Source organism: Microtus ochrogaster (genome assembly GCF_000317375.1).
Source record: "Microtus ochrogaster isolate Prairie Vole_2 chromosome 14 unlocalized genomic scaffold, MicOch1.0 chr14_random_1, whole genome shotgun sequence".
NCBI classification, from domain to species: Eukaryota; Metazoa; Chordata; class Mammalia; order Rodentia; family Cricetidae; genus Microtus; species Microtus ochrogaster.
The window spans coordinates 34,422,971-34,446,168 of NW_004949096.1; the positions used below are offsets into that span (position 1 = coordinate 34,422,971).

Here is a 23,198-nt window from a genome sequence, read left to right on the forward strand (position 1 = left end):
GGAGGGTGTAGCGGGAGCAGGGTTGAAAGCTTGGTCAAAGAACAGGTGTGATTTCTTCTGAACTGAACATGCACATTTTTGGGGGTCATTATTCTTCAATACTATACTTATATGGCATTTGTATTGTATTAGATATTGTAAAGTAAAACAAAACAAAATGAAAAGCCCTGCTGTTTCAAATACTATAAGAATTTTCTCTCATACCTTGTGGAAAAAAAAAGGTGAAAGTCTTCATCACAGGGGAGGGTGTTCTGTAACCCCATGTCTGTGACTGTTAGAGTCTAAGTCTAAGCTTCTGGAAAAGGGCATGAAGAGACCACACGCAGGGGTGTGGCTTAGGGACACAAGCTGAAGGTCTGTTAAACGTGGCTTACAGTATGGGCTCCCTCTTCCATTGTTGGCAACACATGAATGAATTTCATTTTTATTTGGAAATGGTTTCATTAAATAAGGAAGTCGACTCTCAGGTAAAAAATGGCAATGATGATTATTTAGCCTGGACGGACCTGCTTCCAGCGCGAGTGGAGAATGAGTAACCAGGAGAGTCTGGAAAATGACACACAAGACAGAAATCCACAGAGCTGCTGAGATGGCCAGCCACACTCCCCTCATGTCTCGCCTTTCTAAAATACCCTTGTGAATCTGAGTTTGTTCCATACCAGTTATCACGGGGAAGTGCAGCTAACTCGTGAGGGTGGTTTTTATTCATTTCGCTTTAGTATCGACAGCACCTCCTGCACTCAGTTTTTCCCCCTCTCTTTCTCACCATCAACTTTTAAAAACTAATTGATTTAGATTCATTAAAAGTTAGAGTCTTGTAGAGCATTTGAACTAAAATTGAAAACATTCATAGGAAACTCAATAGAGATTTATGACTATTGCTTGCGTAAATGAATGCTTTTAAGTGAAGCACATTTTTATGTTTTTAAATTAACAAAGTGACCAGGAATCTTTAGTGGGCACAAAATTCTTCATATTTTATACATATTTCATGCCCTAAACCTTTCCAGAAATTTTGTACGCCTGTTATATTGACAGATAAAATATGTGACGCCAATAGTCGGCGTTATGAGAAGTCACATTGGGAGGGGAAGTTCTAGTGTTGCTTTCTACACATCCGTTCCCTTGTGGCAACATGGGAAGCAGCGAAGTAGAGCGTTTTCATGACTCTTCAAGAAAAGTGAGTCTTTGGAGGGCCTGACTGGCTGGGAGCCATCACTTACCCACACTCTTCAGCCCCTGTCACTCTGTGGTCAGTATGGAACTAGCTCTTTGGCTGGTGGTAGGATGTGCAGAGAATTTGGCAAATGTTCTCAGGGCTTTGACAATTTCCTTGAATTTGAGCAGAAAACCCAGATATTCAAGACTGCGGTCAATCTCACCCATTCTATGTGTTCAGGAGAGCACGCTCTGCCAGGGCTCTAGTGTCTTTGTTAGCACAGAGAGTTCAAACTACAGGCAAGAGGCAGAGGGACGAGGGGTGGTCTGGGCAATGGAGCTGGAGAATGGCAGAGCCCTCAATACTGTGCTGGCCTTGCACGAAGTAGCAAAGATGTTAGCAGGGGCTTTGAGGAAATATTTCATTGGTAGCAGAAACATATCATTTGGTTGAAGAGGAGGGGACTGTAGAGCATCAGAGGGATGAGATACAAAGGGAGAGATGCAGTCAGGTGTGGTGGTGTACAATTGTAATCCCAGTTCTGGGGGGATGAAGTAGAAGGATGGCCAGGGCTACCTAGTAATACCCTGTCTCAAAACAAAAACAAAGAAAAGGCAGCAACAAAAAGATATAATAGAAAAACTACCACCAACCTAAGAAAGGATTTGGATACAAGACTTTCTATGATTGACTTTTTTGAAACAATTACCTAAATTGTTTCAGTATAATAAAAATTCAGGAGTCAGAAATTGAGATAAAGACCTGATAAATCCAAGGGACAGCAGAGAGTTGATTGCCTGACTTTCTGCATTTTTCCCAATCCACCAGCCCTGGACTCCCCCTGCTCCCCAGCCCTCTTCTCTCTTCCTGTCCCTCTTTAGAAGACCTCCTCGGTCCTCCAGAAACTCTATGGCTGATCACAGTAAGCTAATCACTGACGCCATCCTTTGATTCAAGGTGGCTTTATTGGCATAGTGGAATGGCCATATGAACAATTCTGCAACATTTCCCCCTTTTCGTCTAAAGAAAAAGGAAAGGTTTTAACTCTGACATAGTAAAACTATATACAGTAAGAACAATTATGAAGTAAAAAATACATTCACAATGTCAAGTTTCTTAGTATTTGGCAAATTCAGAGAAAATACTCTATTATCTATCCTATCTTTGTGTGTCCAAAGTTTTGTACCTAATTTGTTTTCTATCATAACTAAGAAAACTGTAACTGTAACTCCCTAATCTTCAACCCCTTCAGAGACGCAAGAAGTATATAATGTTATCTTAGTAACAGTAAGTGCAAAGCAAGCAATTTCTAAAACTAAGAAACAACAGAGACATTTGCCTGGACAGTCACCCCAAAGTTCCTCTGTAACACTGGGGCATTCATCTTTGACCTATGGGCCTAAAATATCTGACAGACTTTTCCGTAAAGTGAGAATTTTGAAGGACTATCTTCCTTGTCTTGGCAAAGTTTAACATTGCTTTTTTTGTGTGTCCTGCTTGTCCAATTTGGACAGCTTATTGTCAGCAGTAAAGGCATGGACAGTTTCTTTGCCCATCAGCTAACTTTGCCATAAGTGAAAGCAAGCTCTATTTGGAGATTCTTCAATACCTGTCACCATATTTTGAAGTAAATTGGTGCTTCCAGGAGCAGACATGTCTCCTTGTCATGAAAAGACTTATTATTAAGACATTAAAATGCTATATTCAGTAGGTCTGTGAAGTTTTTGAAGACCATGTATTTAAAATATGTCTCTTATTGACCTTCAAAACATACTTAATATGACTATAAGTTTGATTGTTATAGATGACTAACTACTAACCTGTATTTCTTTATTATCCTAAGTAGCTTTCAAGCACTAGAACTTTACATTATATTTTTGAATGAGTTTCTAGGCATAATACCTCAATCAAGAAATAGAAACATATGCTGCAGTATAACAAAATAAACTTAAATTTGCATCAATATACAAAAATATCTGAACTAAGAGTAGAAACATATATATATTATAACAAAAATAACCTTAGATTTGTATCCAATATACAAAAATCTATAACAATGTAAAATATTTGAGACTAGTATTTGCTTTTTTAGATTGAAAGTAGATTCAACAATCCACTGTTTTATCCTATTATATCTACATCTCCCCTTTTTCTTTTCAAATGAGATCCCTGAATCTAATTTCCTTTGCTTAGTTTCCTCCCTGACTGTGGCCAATAAGAACTTGTAACCAACCCCCATAAATGATGACAAACATTCATTGAATAACCAAAAACCTACCTACCTCACCTCTTGGAAATGTGGGTGTTGTGTTCTTAAAATTACTTCTTGTTGTCTTTGGATGATGGCATCTTTAGGAGACCCTGAAAAAATTGAGATAAAGGTCAAGTTCTAGGAGAGATAGATGTTGTCCAATCTTGGGAGAGTACAAGGCTTATCTGAAGTCCTGACTGGAGTAGTCTATGAGCCTGGAACATCTCAGCTAACTGCTTTGAAACTGTCCTGAGCAGTTTATAGTTCAAAAGCTGATCTTTGGGGGGTGTTTGTCAGCTTAGGGGCATTACCACAATCCAGATGGATTCATTGTTGTGGGGCCCCAACATTCTTTTGGAGACTTCAAAGGTCAGGAATGGTCACAGTTTACTGTAGGAAACTTAAACATTTTTAAATATTATATGCAGCAGATATCAGAGAGGTTAAAGGACCACAATCTGTTAACATTTGTGGCACACAAACTTAGTTCCCTGTTACCTGTAGGAAACTTAAACATTTTAAATATTATATGCAGCAGATATCAGAGAGGTTAAAGGACCACAATCTGTTAACATTTGTGGCACACAAACTTAGTTCCCTGTTACCTGCTTCAGACTCAAGCCCAAAATCATATACAAGAATCTAAATTAAGCCTAATTATTAGGGGTTAAACTCACAGAATTTATTAGGGGATAAACTCACAGTAAGAGTAGCGATTTACAGTCCTCTGAATGCACAGGGAACTGGAACCAAATCCAGAAGCCAAGGGATCCACACACACTTTTATATCTGGATATATAGTGCATAATGTCATGCCCACCAGTACCTTAAGGGAGTTCTGCTGAAGGAGTCCCCACAGCACCTCCCCTTTTGTCTAAATAAGAGAGTTCTAAGCCTAATACAAAACTATATACAATATGAACAAATATCAAGTATAAAAATTAGAATTACAACCAGCACGAACAACATAAAGCAAAAAACATATGCTAAATGTTTCAATAGTTATTCTATCCTAAGAAGTCTTAGTCTTGTATTAGAAATAGCTTGGCTAAGTCATGAGAGGAAAGTAACTACGATTATCTAGTCTTCAACCCCATCAAAGACCTGAGAAGGGAAATAATATTACTTGAGCAAACAAGAAGTAAAATAATATTACGTGAGCAAATAGGAAGTGCTGGAGGGAATCACACATCGTATATAAGGGATTATTTCTATTTCTGATTATGTTTTGTAATTAAATAAAAAACAAAGTTAATTCTGAATCATCTGGAATAAGTTCAGCAGTTCAATATGTAAAACAACTCTTTCTGCATATTGAGAGTCAGTATCTACATTAAGAGGTTCTGGAAAATCTGATAATATCTTGAGAATAGTATTTAATTCTGATTTTTGAACATAATCATAAGTGCTCTGAGCCACTTTACTTAAATTTACTGACTTACAACCTACCTCTCCTGATTTACTTGCATCAGAATAGAATGTAGGGGCTCCCGAAATTGGTATTTCTTGTACAATGTGAGGAAGAATCCAATTAGTTCTTTTTATAAACTGAAATCTCATGCTTTGGGGATATTTGTTGCTATTTCTCCCAAGAAATTACAGCAAGTTCTTTGCCAGTGTTTATTTTCTGCCCATAATGAAGCAATTTCAACATTAGTAAAAGGTACTACAATTCTTGTTGGGTCTATTCCTGTTAATTGAAGAAGTCTTACTTTTCACTTCAGAATCAATTTAGAAACCTTTTCTACATTGGTCTTTAATTTTTACTCTGTTTGCGTGGCAAAAAAAAATACTCATTCTAAAACATCTTTTCTCTGCATATGAATTTTTGTAGTAGAATGAGTATAAGGTAGTATGACCAGGACACAATCAAACTCTGGATCCAAACGATCCACATGTGCATCCTGTAGTTTCTTTTCTACCAAAGCCAATTCTCTATCAGGCTCAGTTAATCATTTTCTTAGACTATTTAAGTCCTTATCACCTTATAAGGTTGGAAGTAAATTACTTAGCTCTTGAGTTGTTAACCCAGTTGTGGACCAGAGCCAGCTGATATCTCCCAGCAGTTTTCAAAAATCATTAAGAGCTCATAATTGGTCTCTCTTGATTTGTACCTTATGTGGTTTAATTTTTTGTAAACCTATCTTATATCCTAGGTAATTAATAGAATCTCCTCTTTCAATTTTTTTAGGAGCAATTTGTAATCCTCAACAAGGCAAATTTTCACTTTCAAACATCACTTTCTTTCCTAAGGTATCTGTATCTGAATTAACTAGTAAGATAATACCATATAATGGTAAACTATAGATTGAGGGGATTTTTTACGAGTTATTTCCAATGGCTGTTGTACACAATATTGACGTAAGCCAGGGCTGTTTAACATCCTTTGTGGAAGAATTTTCCCATGATATCTTTTAACAGGCTAAAAAGTAATAAGTAGGCACTGTTAAGGCAAATTTTTCTCTATCTTGCTCTTGTAAAGATATAGTAAAAAAAAAAAAAACCAATCTTTTAAATCAGTCACTATCTAATAGACCATCCTTTAGGAAATGGAAGAGGCAAGGGAATTACAGACTGAAAAGAGCCTGTTGGCTGAATTACCTTAGGTATGGCTCTTAAATCTGCTAACATTCTTCATTTTCCAGATTTCTTTTTAATGACAAATACAGAGGAATTCAAGGACTGGTAGATTCTTCAGTATGTTGAACATTTAGCTGCCCCTGTGCCAGTTGTATTAATGCCTCTAATTTTCCTGATGTCAAAGGTAATTCCACCCAGTCGTTTGTCAGTTAGCCATTTTAAGGGTAGAACTCTTGGTGACTTTGAAAGATCATCAGCTGGTGTGTCCTGCTTATATACAACCTGAACAGTCTGTGACTGTTGTCCTGAAGCATTCTTTATTTTACAGTATATTTCTGAGATTGGAGGAATGTTGATCTGTGTTTTCTATTGCTACAACAAATCACATCCCCATAAATTCATTGTTGTATTAGTCATATATGGTTTCAGTTTTTCTGTTTATACTTTGGGCCTATGTGTTTGACCCATCTTACACTTTGTTTTACCTGAGACAAAGTTCCAAATCCAAGAAGTTGAACATTTACCTCCTGAAGAGGCTAATCTGGATGAAATTAATTTTTGGTGAAATTATTGTTACATTTGCATCTGTGTCTACCAAGCCCTCAATTTCGATGCCATTTATATGTGCTTTTAGCTTTGGTCTCATTTATAGCAGTTTGCCAAAATATTTGTTTTCTGGTCTTTCCTGAACTTCTTATTGTATCTATAGAAGTTGTTCTATCTTTGACCACATCCAGAGCAGTGTGGTTTTTAACAACAGGTATTAAGTCTTTTAATTGTTCTGTGGAGGAGTTTCCCCAATGCTGACAGGGAATGATTGAAACAAATTTGACATTGGGGCTTGTGAGAGGCCCCCTAGAGCATTTCCTGATAGTCGCAAAGGGTTGCCTTGCCTTTTGCTTGTTGATTTGCATTTATTAGTCAAGTACTGGTTTGTGCCACAGCTTTTGTATACTCCAGAAGGTTGGGTCCTTCTGTTTGAATTATCTCTGAAAAAAAAAATGTTTCTAGGAACGTCTTGCCTACAATTCCTCTTCAAATGCTTTGTTTACCACAATTAAAACATCTGACATTTTGATTTTTCTTAAGATTTTTGGAAATTACTTCTGTCAAGGCAGCATAAGTATGAGATACAATATCAGCCTTATTTCTGATCCATTCATCTATTGGTGCTGATGTGGCCTTTAAATACCTTTTGCATTCTGAATTAATGCTTTCAAAAGTCAAAGATTTAATTAATATTTATCTAACTTCTGGATCTGATATTATTCTATTAACAGCTGAAGTCAGTCTTTGTAAACAAATCAGTGAAAACTTCTTTTGGGCCTTGTATAATTTTAGTAGTAAATGATTCTTCAACCCTATCTCAAGCATTCAAAGCTGCTGGACAACATTGTGCCAACATGTGATCATCCAATCTAAACTGTCCCTATCAATGTTGAGATTTCATTTTTCTTTATGATCGAAGAAAAGCCCATTGCACGTATGTCCTACATTTCCTTATCCGTCCATCTACTGATGGACATGTTGGCTTGGTTCATTTCTTAGTTATTGTGATTAGTGCAGCAGTAAACATCAATGTGTAAATGTCTCTATAGTCCTTTGTGTATGTGGTCAGGAATGGTTGGCTGGATTACATGATAGTTCTATTGTTTGCTTAAAAGTTTTTGTTAAAGTTTGTATTTTATGTACATGAGTTTTTACCTGCATGTATAATCTGTGTACCATGTGCATGCCTGGTGTCCACGGAGGTCAGAAGGACTAGATCTAGATCAGTCTCCTAGGACTAGAGTTAGCCCCCGCATGGTGGAGAAGAGTTTTTGTCATCTTGATACAAACTGAAATCTCCTGGCAAAAGGGAACCTCAGTTAAGGAATTGCCTCATAGGATTGGCCAGTGGCCACATTTTGGGGCATTTTCTTGGTTAATGATTGATGTAAGAGGACCTAGCCCACTGGGATGGTACCATTCCTCGGCAGCTGATCCTGGATTGTATAAGATAGCAAGCTGAGCAGGTCATGGAAAGTCAGTTGGTAAGCATAGTTCCTGCCTTCATGTACCTATCTTGAGCCCCTGTTCTGGCTTCTCTCAATGATGGGCTGTAAACTCTGCGTGAAAATAAACCCTCTTCTCCCCACATTGGTTCTGGTCATGGTCTGGTCACTGCAACAGAAAGCTGACTAGAACACTCGCCTGGTGAGAAAGCTGGATACCTTTTTCACTGACTAGTTAGTGCTACTAATTGTTGTAAGGAAGCCAGAGAAGTGGATTCCAAAAGCCCTGCCCCGAAGGTCCATATCCTTGCAGTACCATGCCCTTTTGTTGGATCCCTGGCCATTGTCAGCAAGAGTATTTCCTTGATGTGGAAGGGTGATTAGTATTTTAGTTTGTATCCAGGACACCCTGTAAGTACGAGGGAGTTCTTGAGAACAGCCCAATGAGTGATGATTGTGATTTGATAGTGAATACCTATTTGTCTTGGTTTTAAGTGAAGATGCAGCTGAAGGTATACATATTCATCTTTAAAGACCAGCAGGGTCAGTTTTACCTGTCCATGTCAGTGCCCTTCATACTGGTATCTCTTCCTGTGTTACTTTATAATTCTCTATTGAGACTTAGGCTAATTTACTTCACAAATTCTGTCCCTCATTGTCTTCCCTCAGAGCCTGCTTAGAGAGAAACTTAACTAATGGCAGGGTCCTAACCTGTTAACCCCTACCTTTCCATCACTGTGGACAATGCACTGTTGTCTACTTTAAAGTCTGTAGAGCATGGGCCAGAGCTCAGGTCCCTTCCCGAAGGGGTGTCTGATGTGAGTGCTTCATGCTGGCTGGGGTGAAAAGGAAGTGACGAATGTTGAAGAACTGCTGTCTCTAAACTTCTCCATGCTGCTTAGCAGGAAGCTGGGAGGGAGTGGCTTGCAGCCCTGACTCGTGACCCTGCTTCCCAGATGTGAGGTGTGCCAGCCATGAAGTACCAGCAGTGTACCAGCAGTGACAGACTCCCTCATTAGGTTCTGTCTCTAAGCAAGTGATCTCACCCACTCTCTCCTCACCTGCAATTCATCTTTCTGATGCTGGGCCAAATTCCTAAGGGCTTACGTGGCTTTCCTGTTCTGCTCCCTCACAGCGATGCAGCAGCTCTTGGGGTATGCAGCTGTTGTCATGAGCACGTGGAAATGTACACTGACTCGGCTTTGTAGGCCCATTAGCTCAAAGTGAAATGGACATCGGGCTAACAGAAAAGTGTGATATTGCAGGAGTGAACTGCATCTCTTCATGTTAGTGTCTCTGCATACAGGGAAAAACAATGTGGAGGCTTCTCATGGAAGTAGCCTGTGGGCTGCAGACATGCCTTGCAGAGTGGTCACACAAGTCACTAGAGCAGGATATTTTTTCCAGGTGGAACATGAGTGGTTCAAATAAAGATGGAGATGGGAGCTATCATAGGCAATTATCTTTTGCTGCCCTGTCCTCTTCATTCTTTTCTTTCCCTTTCTCTCCTCTTGCCCTCCCTTCCCTTCGCCCACTCCTCTCTTTTGCAGAGGAATACACTTGTCCAATGTTTTCTACTTTTTACTTACTAGTTAGCTGATTGAATGTGCCACTTGTCATCTCTAATTTTTTAGTAATATTTTTAAATTTAGTCTTTGAATATCTGATACGTGTATACAATGTACTTTGTTCATATCTATCTACTACTCCCTACTTCCAATTATCCCTAGTGCTCCCCAACCTGTCTTTCTCCCAACTTCATGTCCTTTGTTGTTAAATAACTGAGCCTGAGGCTTCCTCCCTCGTTTTCATAGTTCTGGAAGCTACTCCACAGGCTACTGGAGGAGAACAGGCATCAACAGTCTTGTTGCCCAGCTGCGAACTCCTTGAACCTGTCAGGCAAAATGTGCCTACTGGCATAATAGTGGCACAACTGTTAGGGGAGTAATCAATCATTCTCTGATTATATTTGAGGCCTGCTTCACAAGAATGAATTTATGTCTGGTGCTGTAAACCTGGTAAAAAAAAAATCTGTGGCTGAGGAAGTCAGCCCTTAGACGTGAACTTACTACTGTTGTTTGGATAAATTGTTATGGTACCAAGTTGCCTTCTAAAAATTTATTTGATGCCGGGTGGTGGTGGTGCATGCCTTTAATCCCAGCACTCGGGAGGCAGAGGCAGGCGGATCTCTGTGAGTTCAAGGCCAGCCTGGTCTACAAGAGCTAGTTCCAGGACAGGAACCAAAAGCTACGGAGAAACCCTGTCTCGAAAAATCAAAAAAAAAATTTTATTTGAAGGAATTATAGTAAATGTTAGTTCCAGCCTTAAACAGTGAAGCTTCTCTGCAGTGTATGCAGAGACTCAGGGTTGCTCAAGGTTTTGAGAATGAGTGACAGTTGAGTATTCAGCTCTAAACTGGACATTTGTACCAACACTTGCAGGGCTTAGGGATTGTTGCAGAACAGGAAGTAGAAAGAGTGTAAGAGCTGGAAGATAAGGAGAAGGGCTGTAAAATTTTTACCTCTAGGCATGAATAACACAGTTCAAAAAGTCATAACCTCATAGCAACTATGGTTGCCTGCAGTAGTCATGTACAAGACTGGATCTGTCAACAGTTAGTAATGGATTAGGAGGCACTCACAGGGCCCTGTCTTCCTGGCTAAAACATTGGCTACTGATGGTTTCTGTTGAAGAGGAAGTCATTCATGTGTGTACCCACTGAGGCTCCCACTAGGAAATAGTTCTAAACCCATGGTCATACAGATGATACTAGTTAACCTCTGAGTCTCAAAACCAAAACCAAAATGAAACAATAACAAAAAGAAAAAAATAAAGCCATGATTATGGGAGAGGGACTTGTGGGAAAATGGGAGTTTAATAGGGTGGGAAGGGGATTAGAGAGGCCAGTGATCAGAAGGGATTTTATACATGTGTAAAATTGTCAAAGAACAAACTCAATAAAAGTAATAGAGAGAAAATGGGAACAAACACTGAAAAGAGTGATACCCTGTCCTGTGAAATAACTGAACAGAAAAACAATTGTGTTGTCTGTTCCCAGTTCTCCTTTAAAGTCATTCCTCTTCAGTATATGAGCCAGGGTGTGTGTGTGTGTGTGTGTGTGTGTGTGTGTGTGTGTGTGTGTGTGTGTGTGAAGATGATTAGCAAGTTTGAGAACTTCAGCTAGTCACATTTCAGAAGTGAATGACCCTAACAAAAGTTACAATCGTACTTTGGTAAGTCCTGCTGCATCTTGTCCAAAAGGAGGAAAGTCAGAACAAAAAAAAAATGAGCATCAAGAAAACAAATAGCCCAATTAAAAATGAGGTACAGAACTAAGCAGAGAGTTCTCATAAGATGAAACACAAATGTCTGAGAAACACTTAAAGAAATGTTCAGCATATTTAGCCACTAGGGAAGTGCAAATTAAAATTACTTTGAGATTTTATCTTACTCCAGTCAGAAGGGCCAAGGTCAATAAAATAAATGACATCATATTCTGTCAAGATTGTAGGGAAAGAGAAACACTTATTCATTGCTGGCAGGAATGCAAACTTGTACGGCAATGTGGAAATCAATGTGGCAGTTCCCTAGGAAGCTGAAAACAGATCTATCTTAAGATCCAGCTGTACCACTCTTGAACATATACACAAAGAACTCTACATACTACTACAGAGACTTATCCGTGTTCATTGCTGATCTATTCATAAGAGCCAGAAATTGGAAAGGGCCCAGATGTTCATCCACTGATGAATGGATATTGAAAATGTGGTACATTTATACAAATAATATTCAACTGTTTAGGAAAATGAAATTTGCAGGTAAATGGATTGAGCTAGAAAAATAACCTTGAGTGTGGCAACCCAGAATCCAGCAGACAAATATTTGGTTTTCTCTCATATGTGGATGGTAGCTTTTAGCTTTCAAAATATCTGCTACAATCTGAATAAACACAGAAGGCAGGTACCTGGCAAGAGACCAGGGAGAAGGGGAGGTTCTTCCAAGATGGGGAAGTAGAGTGTAGTGCTTTGGAGAGATAGAGGGGAAACCACAGGAGGATTAAATAGGGAGGGAACAGACGAGAAGGGTAAAGAAGGGACTAAGGGGAGTAACGACACAAAAGGACATCTGAAAAATCATATGGAAATCTGCTACCATAGAAGTTCTTAATATATGTACACATATCAAAGAAATATAAATAAGTCACCAACTATTAAGAGTGGCAAAGCCGCAAATAGACATTTTATGCCACCAAATAAATCTCCCAATGCCAAGAATGTGTTGCATCTTGTTGAGTCACCGAACAAAAGGGTACCATGAAACCTCCCCAAATATCATAGACTATTACCAAAGCTATTGCTTTCTCTCTACAACCTGATTGTAAGGCCCCACTGCAAAGACACTTACTTATGTCATAGAACTCTTGGAGAAGTAGAGCTGGTGCCCATCTAGAAGCTTCACTCCTATTAAGTAGCTTTCTTGGTACTAGAAGGTACTCTGAACACTTCCAGAGGAGAAAGGTCATCATCAATGTCACCCAGCCACAAATGTTACAACAACAGTGACCTGCCTGTAGTATATGCTGTGTAATGTGGCAAAAGTGTTATGGGAGTAACCAACCAGTCCTTTTTTTTTTTTAATTTGGATTTAAGGCCTGTTTCATGAGATAGAGTCTGTCCCTGACACTGCTAAAAGTGCCAAGAACCCAAGACTAGCTAGGTCATGGGCCTAGGGAAAATACCTACTGCTATTGCTCTGCTAAAGGAACACAGTAATAAAATGACTCCTAATTACAGGGCTTTACTCAGTCCACACCAGAGAAGTTTCTCCTTGCAGTAGATGGGAACTAACACAGTCACAACTGTACAGTGACATAGAGTGGCAGACTTTGGAACACTCAGCACTAAATGGAATGTCTTCATCAAGCCTCTCTCCTCAAGGCTCTGAGATCTATGTGGAAGAGGAGGCAGGAAGATCATAAGAACCAGAGGTGGTGGATGACAGAAAGGAAACAGTGTTTTTCAGACGCAGCAGGAAGGATGCACATATGAGCTCACGGAGACTGTGGCAGCATATGGACTCCCACTCCTAACCAAGACGCTATCTGCAGTCGATACCCACCGTCAAAGGGAAACTCAGCTTTCTCCAGTGCAGTCTCAGTGTCTGAGTCACGTTCAAGGACAGACCCCGTGGCCAGGAGTTGTTGGCTGACACAAACAAATTCCATGGGTTTTGTGCAGGCTTTTTGTCTCATTTTGCTTTTGTTTTGCTTTGGCATTTTTTGTCTTACTGATTTTTTTGTTTGTTCTGGTTTTAATTTTTATGTTTTGTGCTTTTTTGAAAGAGAGATTATGAGGTGGGTAGAGAGGTAGGGAACTGAGAAGGATATGGGAGGAGTTTGAAGAGGGGAAACATGAAAATATATTGTATGAATGAAGTTTTTTAAATAAAAAAAAAAGAAAATCAAATCAATACAATGGAAGAGAAATTCAAAGCACATTTTATTGACAATTAACTTCCAACTCTCTGGTTATTTTCTTTTTCTACATGCTGTCTTCACATCCAGATCATGAATTGTTCAGACCTCAGAAAGAGAAGAACCTTCATTGTTTTCTTAACTGTGAAGGGCTCTCGGTAGTTGAGGAAGGATAATGAAATAAGTTGTATTCTGGATCAGGACTCCCAGGAGTGGACCTGATTAGAAAGATTTGCTTTATTCTGGCCTTCCATCAGATTGTGGGGCTACTTCAAGATGCAACTCAAGCCAAGCTCTTTCTTGAGGAACATGCAGATATACTACTACCATGGAGCCAATGAAGGAACTGTTCATAGGGTCACCAATGAGATTTGTATTTAATGCTGAAACTTGACTCCAAATACTCAGGCATTTAAATTCATTAGCCATTTTGAAGACTCCCATGATAAACAAGAAATATTGTAATAAGAGTCAGGACAACATCATACAACTCAGGACCAAGATCAAATAAGATTTGAATATTTTCTCCAGACTTAATATAGAAGAATGAAGTATAGATAGGCTAAATAGAGATAAGAGAGTGAAATATTTAAGAATAGCTCTAAGGTGTGGTTTTCAACATTCATAATGCTGCTGCAGCCCTTTACTACAGTTCCCCATGTTGTGGTGACCCCCAACATAAAATTATTTCATTGCTACTTTATAACTGAATTTTTGCTACTTTTATGAATTGTATTATAAATATTTGCTATGTAGCATACTGCAGCCCCCAAGGAGTTGTGACCCACAGGTTGAGAACCACTGCCCTAAGGGACAGAGATGACAGGCAAAAACAAGGGAGAGGAAGTGTGTGTGTGTGTGTGTGTGTGTGTGTGCGCGCGCGCGCATGCACACGCACCTGCATGTATTTGCAATGTGTGTGTTTTAAGAGACTATCATATAGGCATATTTAATTTCAAACATCTGAGTCTACAATACATTTCCAAGCAATAGTGGAGACTTGGATAGTTTGAAGGGAAGGAAAATCAAGTCGAATGTGACTAATTAAAATAGAGCATATTGAGTTCTGAAGTAAAGCTTAACCTCTCTCTTGGTTTCAACTTCAGGTCCTTGCTAAACACAAAGGGTTGCAATGGGATAAAGTCCTACGGCTAGAAGAAGTGCAAACCCAACTGGGGATTAGTCTGGAAGAAATGCTGTTGGTCACAGAGGATGCGCTTCACGCTGAACCCTACAGCAGGGAGGAGATCTGCAAGTGCCTGGGGATTAGCGTGGAGGAACTCCGTACTCAAATCCTGAGTCCAAATACTCAAGATGGTGAGTCTGCTGGAGGAAGAATAGCATGGCCCATACACAGATGGAAGCATTCAAACTTTGCCCTGGATATTACAGATTTAAAACTGTGTTTTAAGGAACTTGGAGAATGTGTGTGCTTTGGCTAACTGGTTGTCTAGGTCTTTAGCTTCCTGCCTGCTCACTTATCAACAAGCATTTCTAGTATATGGTAGATGTTCTGTGTCTCAGGAGACTCCCAACTCTCAAATTTTCTCGTTTTGTATTTATGTTTTCCTATTTGCTTTCCAGTTATATTGTTACTATGAAAAGATTAGGTTACAGCATTACTTGTAGCTTTTCTACTGTTACTCTGGAACTCCAGAAGGGCTTCACTGCTTCTGTTGAAGTTTGCAGCCTGCAAAATACAAAAATGGCTGGTTGCTATTTTTTGCTGGTTGCCTTTGAATGATGCTGTTTTTATCTAATGGTATCAGTAACAGATGAGGATGGGGTACATTTTCGAGGACCTGTCATGAAGTTTTGGGGTGGCTGATCCTCTTAGAAGGACAGAGTTTCTATTTGTGGAAAGCTGAGAACCTGGATATTTAATTGAGACTTAATTTCCTATGATGGGAAGTTAGGGAGGCAAGTGCTTGGTGCAGAGATCAACCTCAGAGCCCCCATTGCACTGTGCCATTCAGTTCAGCTATACAACTGGTGAAAGATCATCTGCGATGGAATTCTGATTCATTCCTTCTGTCTGTCTGTCTGTCTGTCTATCTGTCTGTCTGTCCATCTACCTCTCTACCTATCTATTGTTGTGGTGCTAGGGCTCAGATCCAGGGCTTCAGGCATGCTAAGCAGGTGTTGTACCCTACACCCCAAGCCCGGATCTCACTAAGTTACCCAGACAGGCCTTGAACTCACCATGTAATCCAAGCTGTCTTACATAATATTTGGGATCTCTGGCCCCAGTCTCCTGATTTCTGCCTGTGCCACAAGATCTGGCTCCAAAGTAATGTTTTAAGACTGCAGCTGATGACAACTTTGGACAAGATATGGGCATACTTTGAGCACAGGGCCTGAGTTCTGCTTTCTGATGTTCTCGTATTTATTTCAGTTCAGGCTCAGACCCAGACCCTAGAAGTGGGTGAGCACCCTTGACTGCTGGCCAAAGCAAGCCCACCACCTGTTTTTGTAATAAGTTTTTGCTAGACCACAGCGATCTATTTGCTATGGTTCTTCGGTTCTACAAGAGCTGAGTGTGACAGAGACTAAGTAGCCCACAAAACCTGAGATATTTCCTATTGGCCCTTTGCAGGAAAAGCTTGCTGATTCTTGTTCCAGAAAAGCAGTTGACTCAAGTTTTCTGTTTTGCCATGAAAAGAGGCACATGGAAGTTCTCCTTAGAGGAACAACTGTAATCCATACATGAACAGAGCTCAGTGCTGGAGAGATGCCTGTGGTCACTGAGATCCCCCGGGAGACCAGGAAGGAGAAGTCTCATTGGCTTTCCTAAGGACGTAGCAGCTACCAAGAGTTAAAGAGCAGATGAGTCCCAGGCAGACAGGACGGCAGGTGCAGTGCAGAGCATGAAAGGGCTCCAGGCCAGAGAAAGCAGAGCACTTTTGGGACTAATGCCTACAGTGGAGAGTGCTTTAGCTTGAATTCTAAATGATCTCAATAATAAAAACCCCAATTTAGATAACAGGGGTTGATGCTGAAAGATCAGAGAAGCAGAGCAGCCAGCCACTAGTTCTTACGTCTATGAAATCCTCAGAGCGAATGGGGCATCCTGTCTCTGGGAATCCTCAGCCTGAGTGCCTGTCTCCTCCAGTGCTATATTCCTCTCTCTGTCCAGCCATATCTCTTCCTGTCTCCACTTCCCTAGTTCAGGGATTTAAAGGCCTGTGACTTCCAAATACTGGGATTAAAGGTTTGAGCCACCACTGCCTGACTCTGTTTCTCTTTTAGACTGAATCAATCTCGTGTAGCCCAGGGTGGCCTTGAACTCACAGAGATCTGACTGCCTCTGTCTCCCAAGTGCTGGGATTAAAGGTGTGTGCCACCATCTCCCTGGCCTCTAGTGGCTTAGCTCTGCACTTGGATCTTCAGGAAAGCTTTATTTGTTAAAACACAAACAAAATATCACCACTGAGTGCTGTGCAGGGAGACAGAGACTGAGGGCAGATACATATAGCTACATACAGTTCCCCAAAGCCTTCCTAAAGACGGTGTGCATGTGTGTGCTCTCATATGTTGAGTCTAGGTTTATAAATATGTGCAACTCTAAAGCAGAAGTGAGGCTATTGAAGGGGAGGAGAGGGACCAGCGGGATGGGGGATAAGAGAGCGTGGTGAGGGTTGTTGGGAATAAAGCACCATGATCCACGTGTAGGAAAGGTAATGTAGCTCAGTATTGTGTACACTAATTCAAATTCAAGTTTATTAAGTGAAGAAATTGAGTAGAACATTGGAAGGGAGGGTGTCCAGGGACTCTGACTTTCTCTTTTGACCTAAAACATTGTCTAGTTAACTCGACAGATAGGCTGGGGTAATAGGGTGAAGTCTTTACCTTCCCGTTACTCAATATCTCATAGGGATAAGTGCCACACAATGTGGCAAATGCAAGTACTGGCTAGAATAATCAGGGTGTTTATCAAGAGTCCTGGGAGCCTGGGAGAGATGAGTGGCTTTGGTTCTGCAAAAGGAGACTTGAATTTGAGCTGGTCTGTAGAAAAGCTGTGGATTCCCCAGCCTAAGAGGGTGTTAGGCCACTGCAGACAGAGGCTGAATAAAGACAAGGGGGCTCCACAGGTTGAGTATTGGAGAGTGTGTGCTGGGGCCACAGTGTGCGGTGAAAGGCGGCAGATCTGTTGGCATGGTGCCCATTCAGAAACCAGGTTACTGCTCTACACTGAAAAGATAAAGCATTGGTGAGGGTTAGGCTCTCAAGACAGCAAAGGAGCATCCAGTTAGAGTTGTTGGAGGAAGGACAGGCAGGAGATGGGGGAGGGGGCAGCAGGGAGGCTAAGCTATGGCATGGGCAGCTTGGGAAGTTAGGATGCCATATGAGAATAGTTTGGGGAGATAAGGTGACAAATTCATTTTTTCCATCATTTTTTTTTCTAGTGCCTGAACAAAGATGTAGAACAGGTGTGTGTCTAAATGAACTAGTGTGATTTGGTCATTGCTGGTGAGCAGGTGAGGGTGTCATAGGCACTGAGAAAATTCTGTCAATAATGTTCTTGGCACATTGAGTTTCCACGGTGAGTTTCCCTGAGGGTTCAGAGGCCTTGCGAGCTCCCCACTCTCCAGCTGCTTCAGTGTGCTTCATCTCATGGTAACCTTTGTCCCTTGTGTCCCACCTACCTTGTGAACCTGAGCACAGCCATGAGGTCAGTGTTATGTGGGCTAGCCCATGCCTTTACTTCTCAGAAGCTAGATCTTCCTTCAGGCTTATACTCTGAAACAACATATTTTTCTTATGGGTATTCCTCTTTTTCTGAAAAGAAATTTTAACCTTTCTGGAAACTCGTTAAACTCCGTGTTCTCCCTTTAGGCATGTCCCCTGACCTCAACTACTTCTCTGTATTGTTTTCTCTTTCTAGGTCTACCTGTCATTCCTCTTCACCTTCTTTTACCATTGTCTGGAATAAGTTAATTTCCCAGAACTCCTTGGAAAATACAATAAGTAGTATTATTTAAATAGTTAAAGTTTTCCCTTAAAGAAAAACATTTTTTTATAAAAATGAAGCGTATTTCATTGTACCTTTATTCAAACTAACCGTTCCTCTGTCTTTATGTACTCTTTTCTATAACTTTTACTGATAATTTACTAATGTTTTTGTTTATACCCTTAAGTCTCTGTTGGATGAATTAATTCATTGTGTACTTATATTATTCTCAAGGGATTTCTCCTTTATTTACTGAATAATATTTTTAAAAGTAGGAGCACAAGTTAGCACTTTGATTCTGGATTCATCTAGATTAGTATTATTTGATTAAATTTCTAAATCTAGTCATTTCACTCTGCCTAGTTTTCCAGGTGAGTTTTGAAGACCTGAATTTTTTAAAAAATCTATTTGATGTATCCTTCTGAGTTCTTGGTTTTTTTTTTTTTTTTTGATCTAAGGCTGTAAACAAGTCTTTTTCTTAACCATTTGGAAGATGGTTGTTGTTGAGGTCACTGTACTCAGGTTATAGTATTGGAGTCAAGGGTGGCAGCTGCTCCTCGCAGAGGACTCTCGAGGGTGCCCTGCCCTTTCTCAGAGGCGCCCATACTTTGACAAGCCTAGTTTTGACTTAAACTAATTTCTCCAGCAAACTGGCTTAGAGCTTCTGCTACCCCAGTCCGACCCCCAAAGGCCACACACACTTGTTTTCCTTCTCCAGATTCCTAGTCACTAGACTGAGGAAGGTGCAGAGCCGATAAAGTTAGACAGGCAGTCTGAAGGAAACCCTCAAATCCTTTATGTGTTTGAAATGGCTGCAGACTGACCCTAGGACACTATTAGGGTGAGTTAAGAATTACTGCTAAGAAAAAAAAAAAACAGAATTACTGTTAGGCACTGAATATATAGTAGTGATTGTTTAGGTGTATGCTTTCATGGGCCGGGGTCCTGGAAGCTCAGAGGCCACACTTACTTACTTAGGGGCGTGATGAAAAGGGAAGAGATGCAAGAAGCTGGGAGCAATGTGCACACTGCCAAGCACAGGACAGAGGCAATAATACACATCAGGAGAGAGAAATTTGTGGAGAAGGTAGGCCCTGAGGTAAGAACGGGCTGGTTAGCTTGGAGGTGAGTTTGCCAAAGGGAGAATCCCCTGGGAGCACTTGTTTTGGGAGTGTCCAGACTGTGTTCTGGCTGACCTGGACACCACCTCATTGTGTGCATGTCCCACTTTGCTTGTGATCCTAAGGAGTAATAATGACTTTCCGTCACGTACAGGGACCTGGCATGAGGCCCTTTAGGAGAACTCCAGTGTCGATGAGCAGCAACAACAGCTAAACACTCAATAATGCCACAAGACGCCTGGCTACTTCCTTTATGGTTCATATTCGTCACACCTGCCATCTGCTGGGATTTTCACCTTGAGACGAATGATAACCCTCGCTTCACAGACGGGGAAACCAGCAGAGGCTGCGTGCACCCCATCCCAGTCTCTGACCAAATCCCATATTCTTTCAGTGTGGGGTTCAGAGTTTGGAAATGGCCCTGGGATGTGGCCATTCTTTTTGTCATGCACAGTTCTCTGCACTTGGCTTATGAATGGCTTTTTAGTCCCCACAACCCGTGACTTTCTTCTAGCCATGGGGAGTTCACGTGGCATCTTTTCAGTAGCCTATTGTCCCGGTAGTCTGGGCATGGTCCAGGAAAGCATCTTTGGATGTAGCTGTTCACTTCCTATGGCTTTATTTATTTTTCATGGTGCTTAGGTTAAGCAAAAGAAAATTTTCTAGTAAAAACTGTTTCTCAGCCTCGTGCCATTTGCATCTGTATGAATATTGTGAGTGGATCTGGTGACATTTTAATAGGTTCTTCCTGCATGTCAACAGAAAAACAACCATTCGCTGTGTCTGTATGGACACTGGCCATTCTAACCATATTTAGATGTAGGCCATTGCTCCCCATTCACAGCAAAAGTTTGTGCTTGTTTTAGAGATACGCCTTTAAGGAAGGTTGTTGTTATTATCTTCAGGTAGGTTGAAGTAGGAGACAAGTGTTTATCTTTGTTCTGTCAACCACCAGTCCCGAAACAAGCAAAGAACAGAGACTACCTGCATAGAAATTATAACACATGCCAGAAGAAAGAGTACAGAATTCTATTATGTGATTAACAACAAATAGCGAGCTATGTGTTTTATAACGGAAGGGAGAGAGTGAGGAGGAAGACGAAGGGGGGGACACAGGAAATCAGAAAGAATCTGATAAAGGGAGGCGCTGTGTCGGTGTCCACAGAACTTTCCTGTGGAAAGCACGTAAGACCAGCCAGCCATGTTGTGCGTACTCACCTCCCCCTTGGTCCTGGGTGTGCCAAGTGCGCTGTCCTTGCCCACCCTTTCAGAATTTTACCAGGTACATTGTAAGCACCTAGACCATAGGGGATCTCACCAGCTGTTGCTAAAAGTGAATCATTTTTGTCTTTCAAATGTCTCCTGTAATTTGGAAAGTTCAGGTAGAGTGTAGGTGTATGTCTTTGAGCACAAACTCTACACAGCCTGGTCTAATGTCTTTCAGATTTGCTGGGAGGAAGTTCAGACAGGGGCCTCATGGAGCATGTGAGTGGTACTCATTCTAGGTGCCCAGCACCCAGCATCAGCATCCGTGCTGCTGCATCCGTCGTTGTACCCACCCCCGAGCCTTTAAATCTAGATTGGGGGTAAAGGACTAGGCACTTAGAAGTGATTTCTATTTCTCCATTCAACAAGTTTTCAGCCGAGGGGCTGTTAGGCTCTGTGCTGAGCTGCGCACCTCAGTCAGAGCTGCCGCTGCAACGCTCATTTGGATCAGGTCTTGTGGACAGACAACAGCAACAACCCCGATGGAAGTATGCTATTTACTCTTCAGATGAGCACTGATTTTTCCCTCTGTCTCTCTCTTATCTGTATTCTCTTACATTTTCCTCCTGTGATTCCTTTCTATTAATTAGCTGAACAAAACTAACACGGTAATCTTGTTTTTATTTTTAACAAAATAGAAGGACAGGCTGGCTATAGGCAAATGGGACATTGTTCCTCTGTCCCTCTTTTAGCTCCGTGTTGTCTGTGTCTCCTTGATTCCCTCTGCTCCTTTTCAATTGGTGTCTTTCACTTTTCTAAGAACTAAATTGTAGCAAAATTCTGGGAAGTTAGTGGGGAGGCACTTTTTTTCCAAGAAAACGACAAAAGCATTAAATGTGGCCCATAGAAGGAACAGCTTCAAATGAGCAGGAACACCATGGTATTTGTTGAAATTTTGCTGGATTTGAGTAGGTTCTGAAGGACAAAGTCTCAGCCCCTTCCCTCCTGGATCAGCTTGGTGGCCTCAGATTGAAAGGACAGCGTGACACCAAGGAGGTGCAGAGAGGCTAGAGACCCTCTGACCCTTTCTTTGTTCATGAGCTCCATGCAAGCTGGTATTTGGGCTGATACTGAACCAGGAGCAATGTTTGCAGAATGAGTGTGTGGGAGACAGATGCTGGAACACCTCTCAGGCACCGGACAGTTGACAGAACACTTCAGATCGGTGGGAAGTGGTAGAGGTGACAAAAGACAATGCACTGAGGGCCCTCATTTGGTGGACAGTGGAAAACATACTAGAATTTCATAGTATGAAATCATCAAAAAGGGAAGTAGGCTCCTGAGAGCTGAGAGGAGAGCAGGTGGGAGGTGACACAGTGTCCAGACCTGCTACAGGGAGAATCCAAAGGCTGCATTGGAGAGGAAAAGAGGGGTCTGTCTTGTCGTGTTGCTCCAATGTCACACACAGGTCGAGGGTGACTGGAGCAAAACTTGAAGGCAGAGGAGGAGGCTGGCAGCGATGTCTGCTGAAGCCCCGTGCTGGCGGGGTTGTTACTCAGCACAGACGAAGGCTTTATGCTGTGGATTGTAAGCTATTCGCAGATGCCACATGGCATGTAGTTTTCCACAGATTAGTGGGAATTTTCTTGAAGTGCATATACACTGCTCTTCATTGCTGGTTTTACTTTTTAAAAGCAGGTAGTTAAATATCTTTTTCTCTTTAAATGTAAAATGGTAATTTAATTTAGTCTTTGCAGCATGGGAATGGGGTACTAATGTGACTGAAAACAGCAGTCTATTTTGTGTGGCTTTGGCCATTTTGTAAATTTCACATTTATGAAAAATGTGAATATCATTACTAGGAAAATAAATCTGAAACCACAGTCCAACTTCAATGGGGATTATATAGTGTTTTTCCATTATATGCTTCAATGGTGCAGAGACATTGCCTCAGAATAGGGAATTACAACTTTGCTGGATGAGAAGCACAGGGCCTGGAGAGGACCCTGAAGCCGTTTGTAGCATCTGCTTCTGAACTTCTTGCTAACAAGCGACTGGTTATCCCATTAGAACTTTCTATGTTGCAGAGAACTCAGCCAGTGGCATACAGCTTCATGGCCTCTCACCTAAAAAGGGGAAAGCATTTCGGGGTCTGTGATCCTCAGAAAGATTAATTGTACATTCATAAGATAAAGATTATTACTTCTCATAGACCAGCATGTTAATTTATTTTGTTTCATTGAGATTAAGACTTCATCTAGACGAAGGATGATTTCCACAGTATTCATTGCCTTTTGGCTTCTCCACTGGAAAACAACAGTCTGCATTATCTCGTGTCCCTGTCCTTTATGAAGTTTTCTAATAGAAGACATGGAAAACCCAGCACCCTGAGAAGGACCAGCTTTCCCTTGCATGGCAGCAAACCCAGGACTACAGTCGATCTGGAAATGCCATTCGGGAGTA

The 23,198-nt window shown here is 41.1% G+C and overlaps 1 protein-coding gene across 4 annotated transcripts in view; it reads left to right on the top strand.

Moving 5' to 3' along the window:
• Galk2 (galactokinase 2) overlaps positions 1–23,198 on the top strand; it is a 130,726-nt gene that overhangs the window by 89,339 nt on the left and 18,189 nt on the right. For all 4 annotated transcript variants that reach the window (XM_026787752.1, XM_026787751.1, XM_005364408.3 and 1 more), the window contains one exon: positions 14,564–14,774. In XM_026787752.1, coding sequence (XP_026643553.1) covers positions 14,564–14,774 — 211 coding nt within the window. The remainder of the gene's footprint in view (positions 1–14,563; positions 14,775–23,198) is intronic.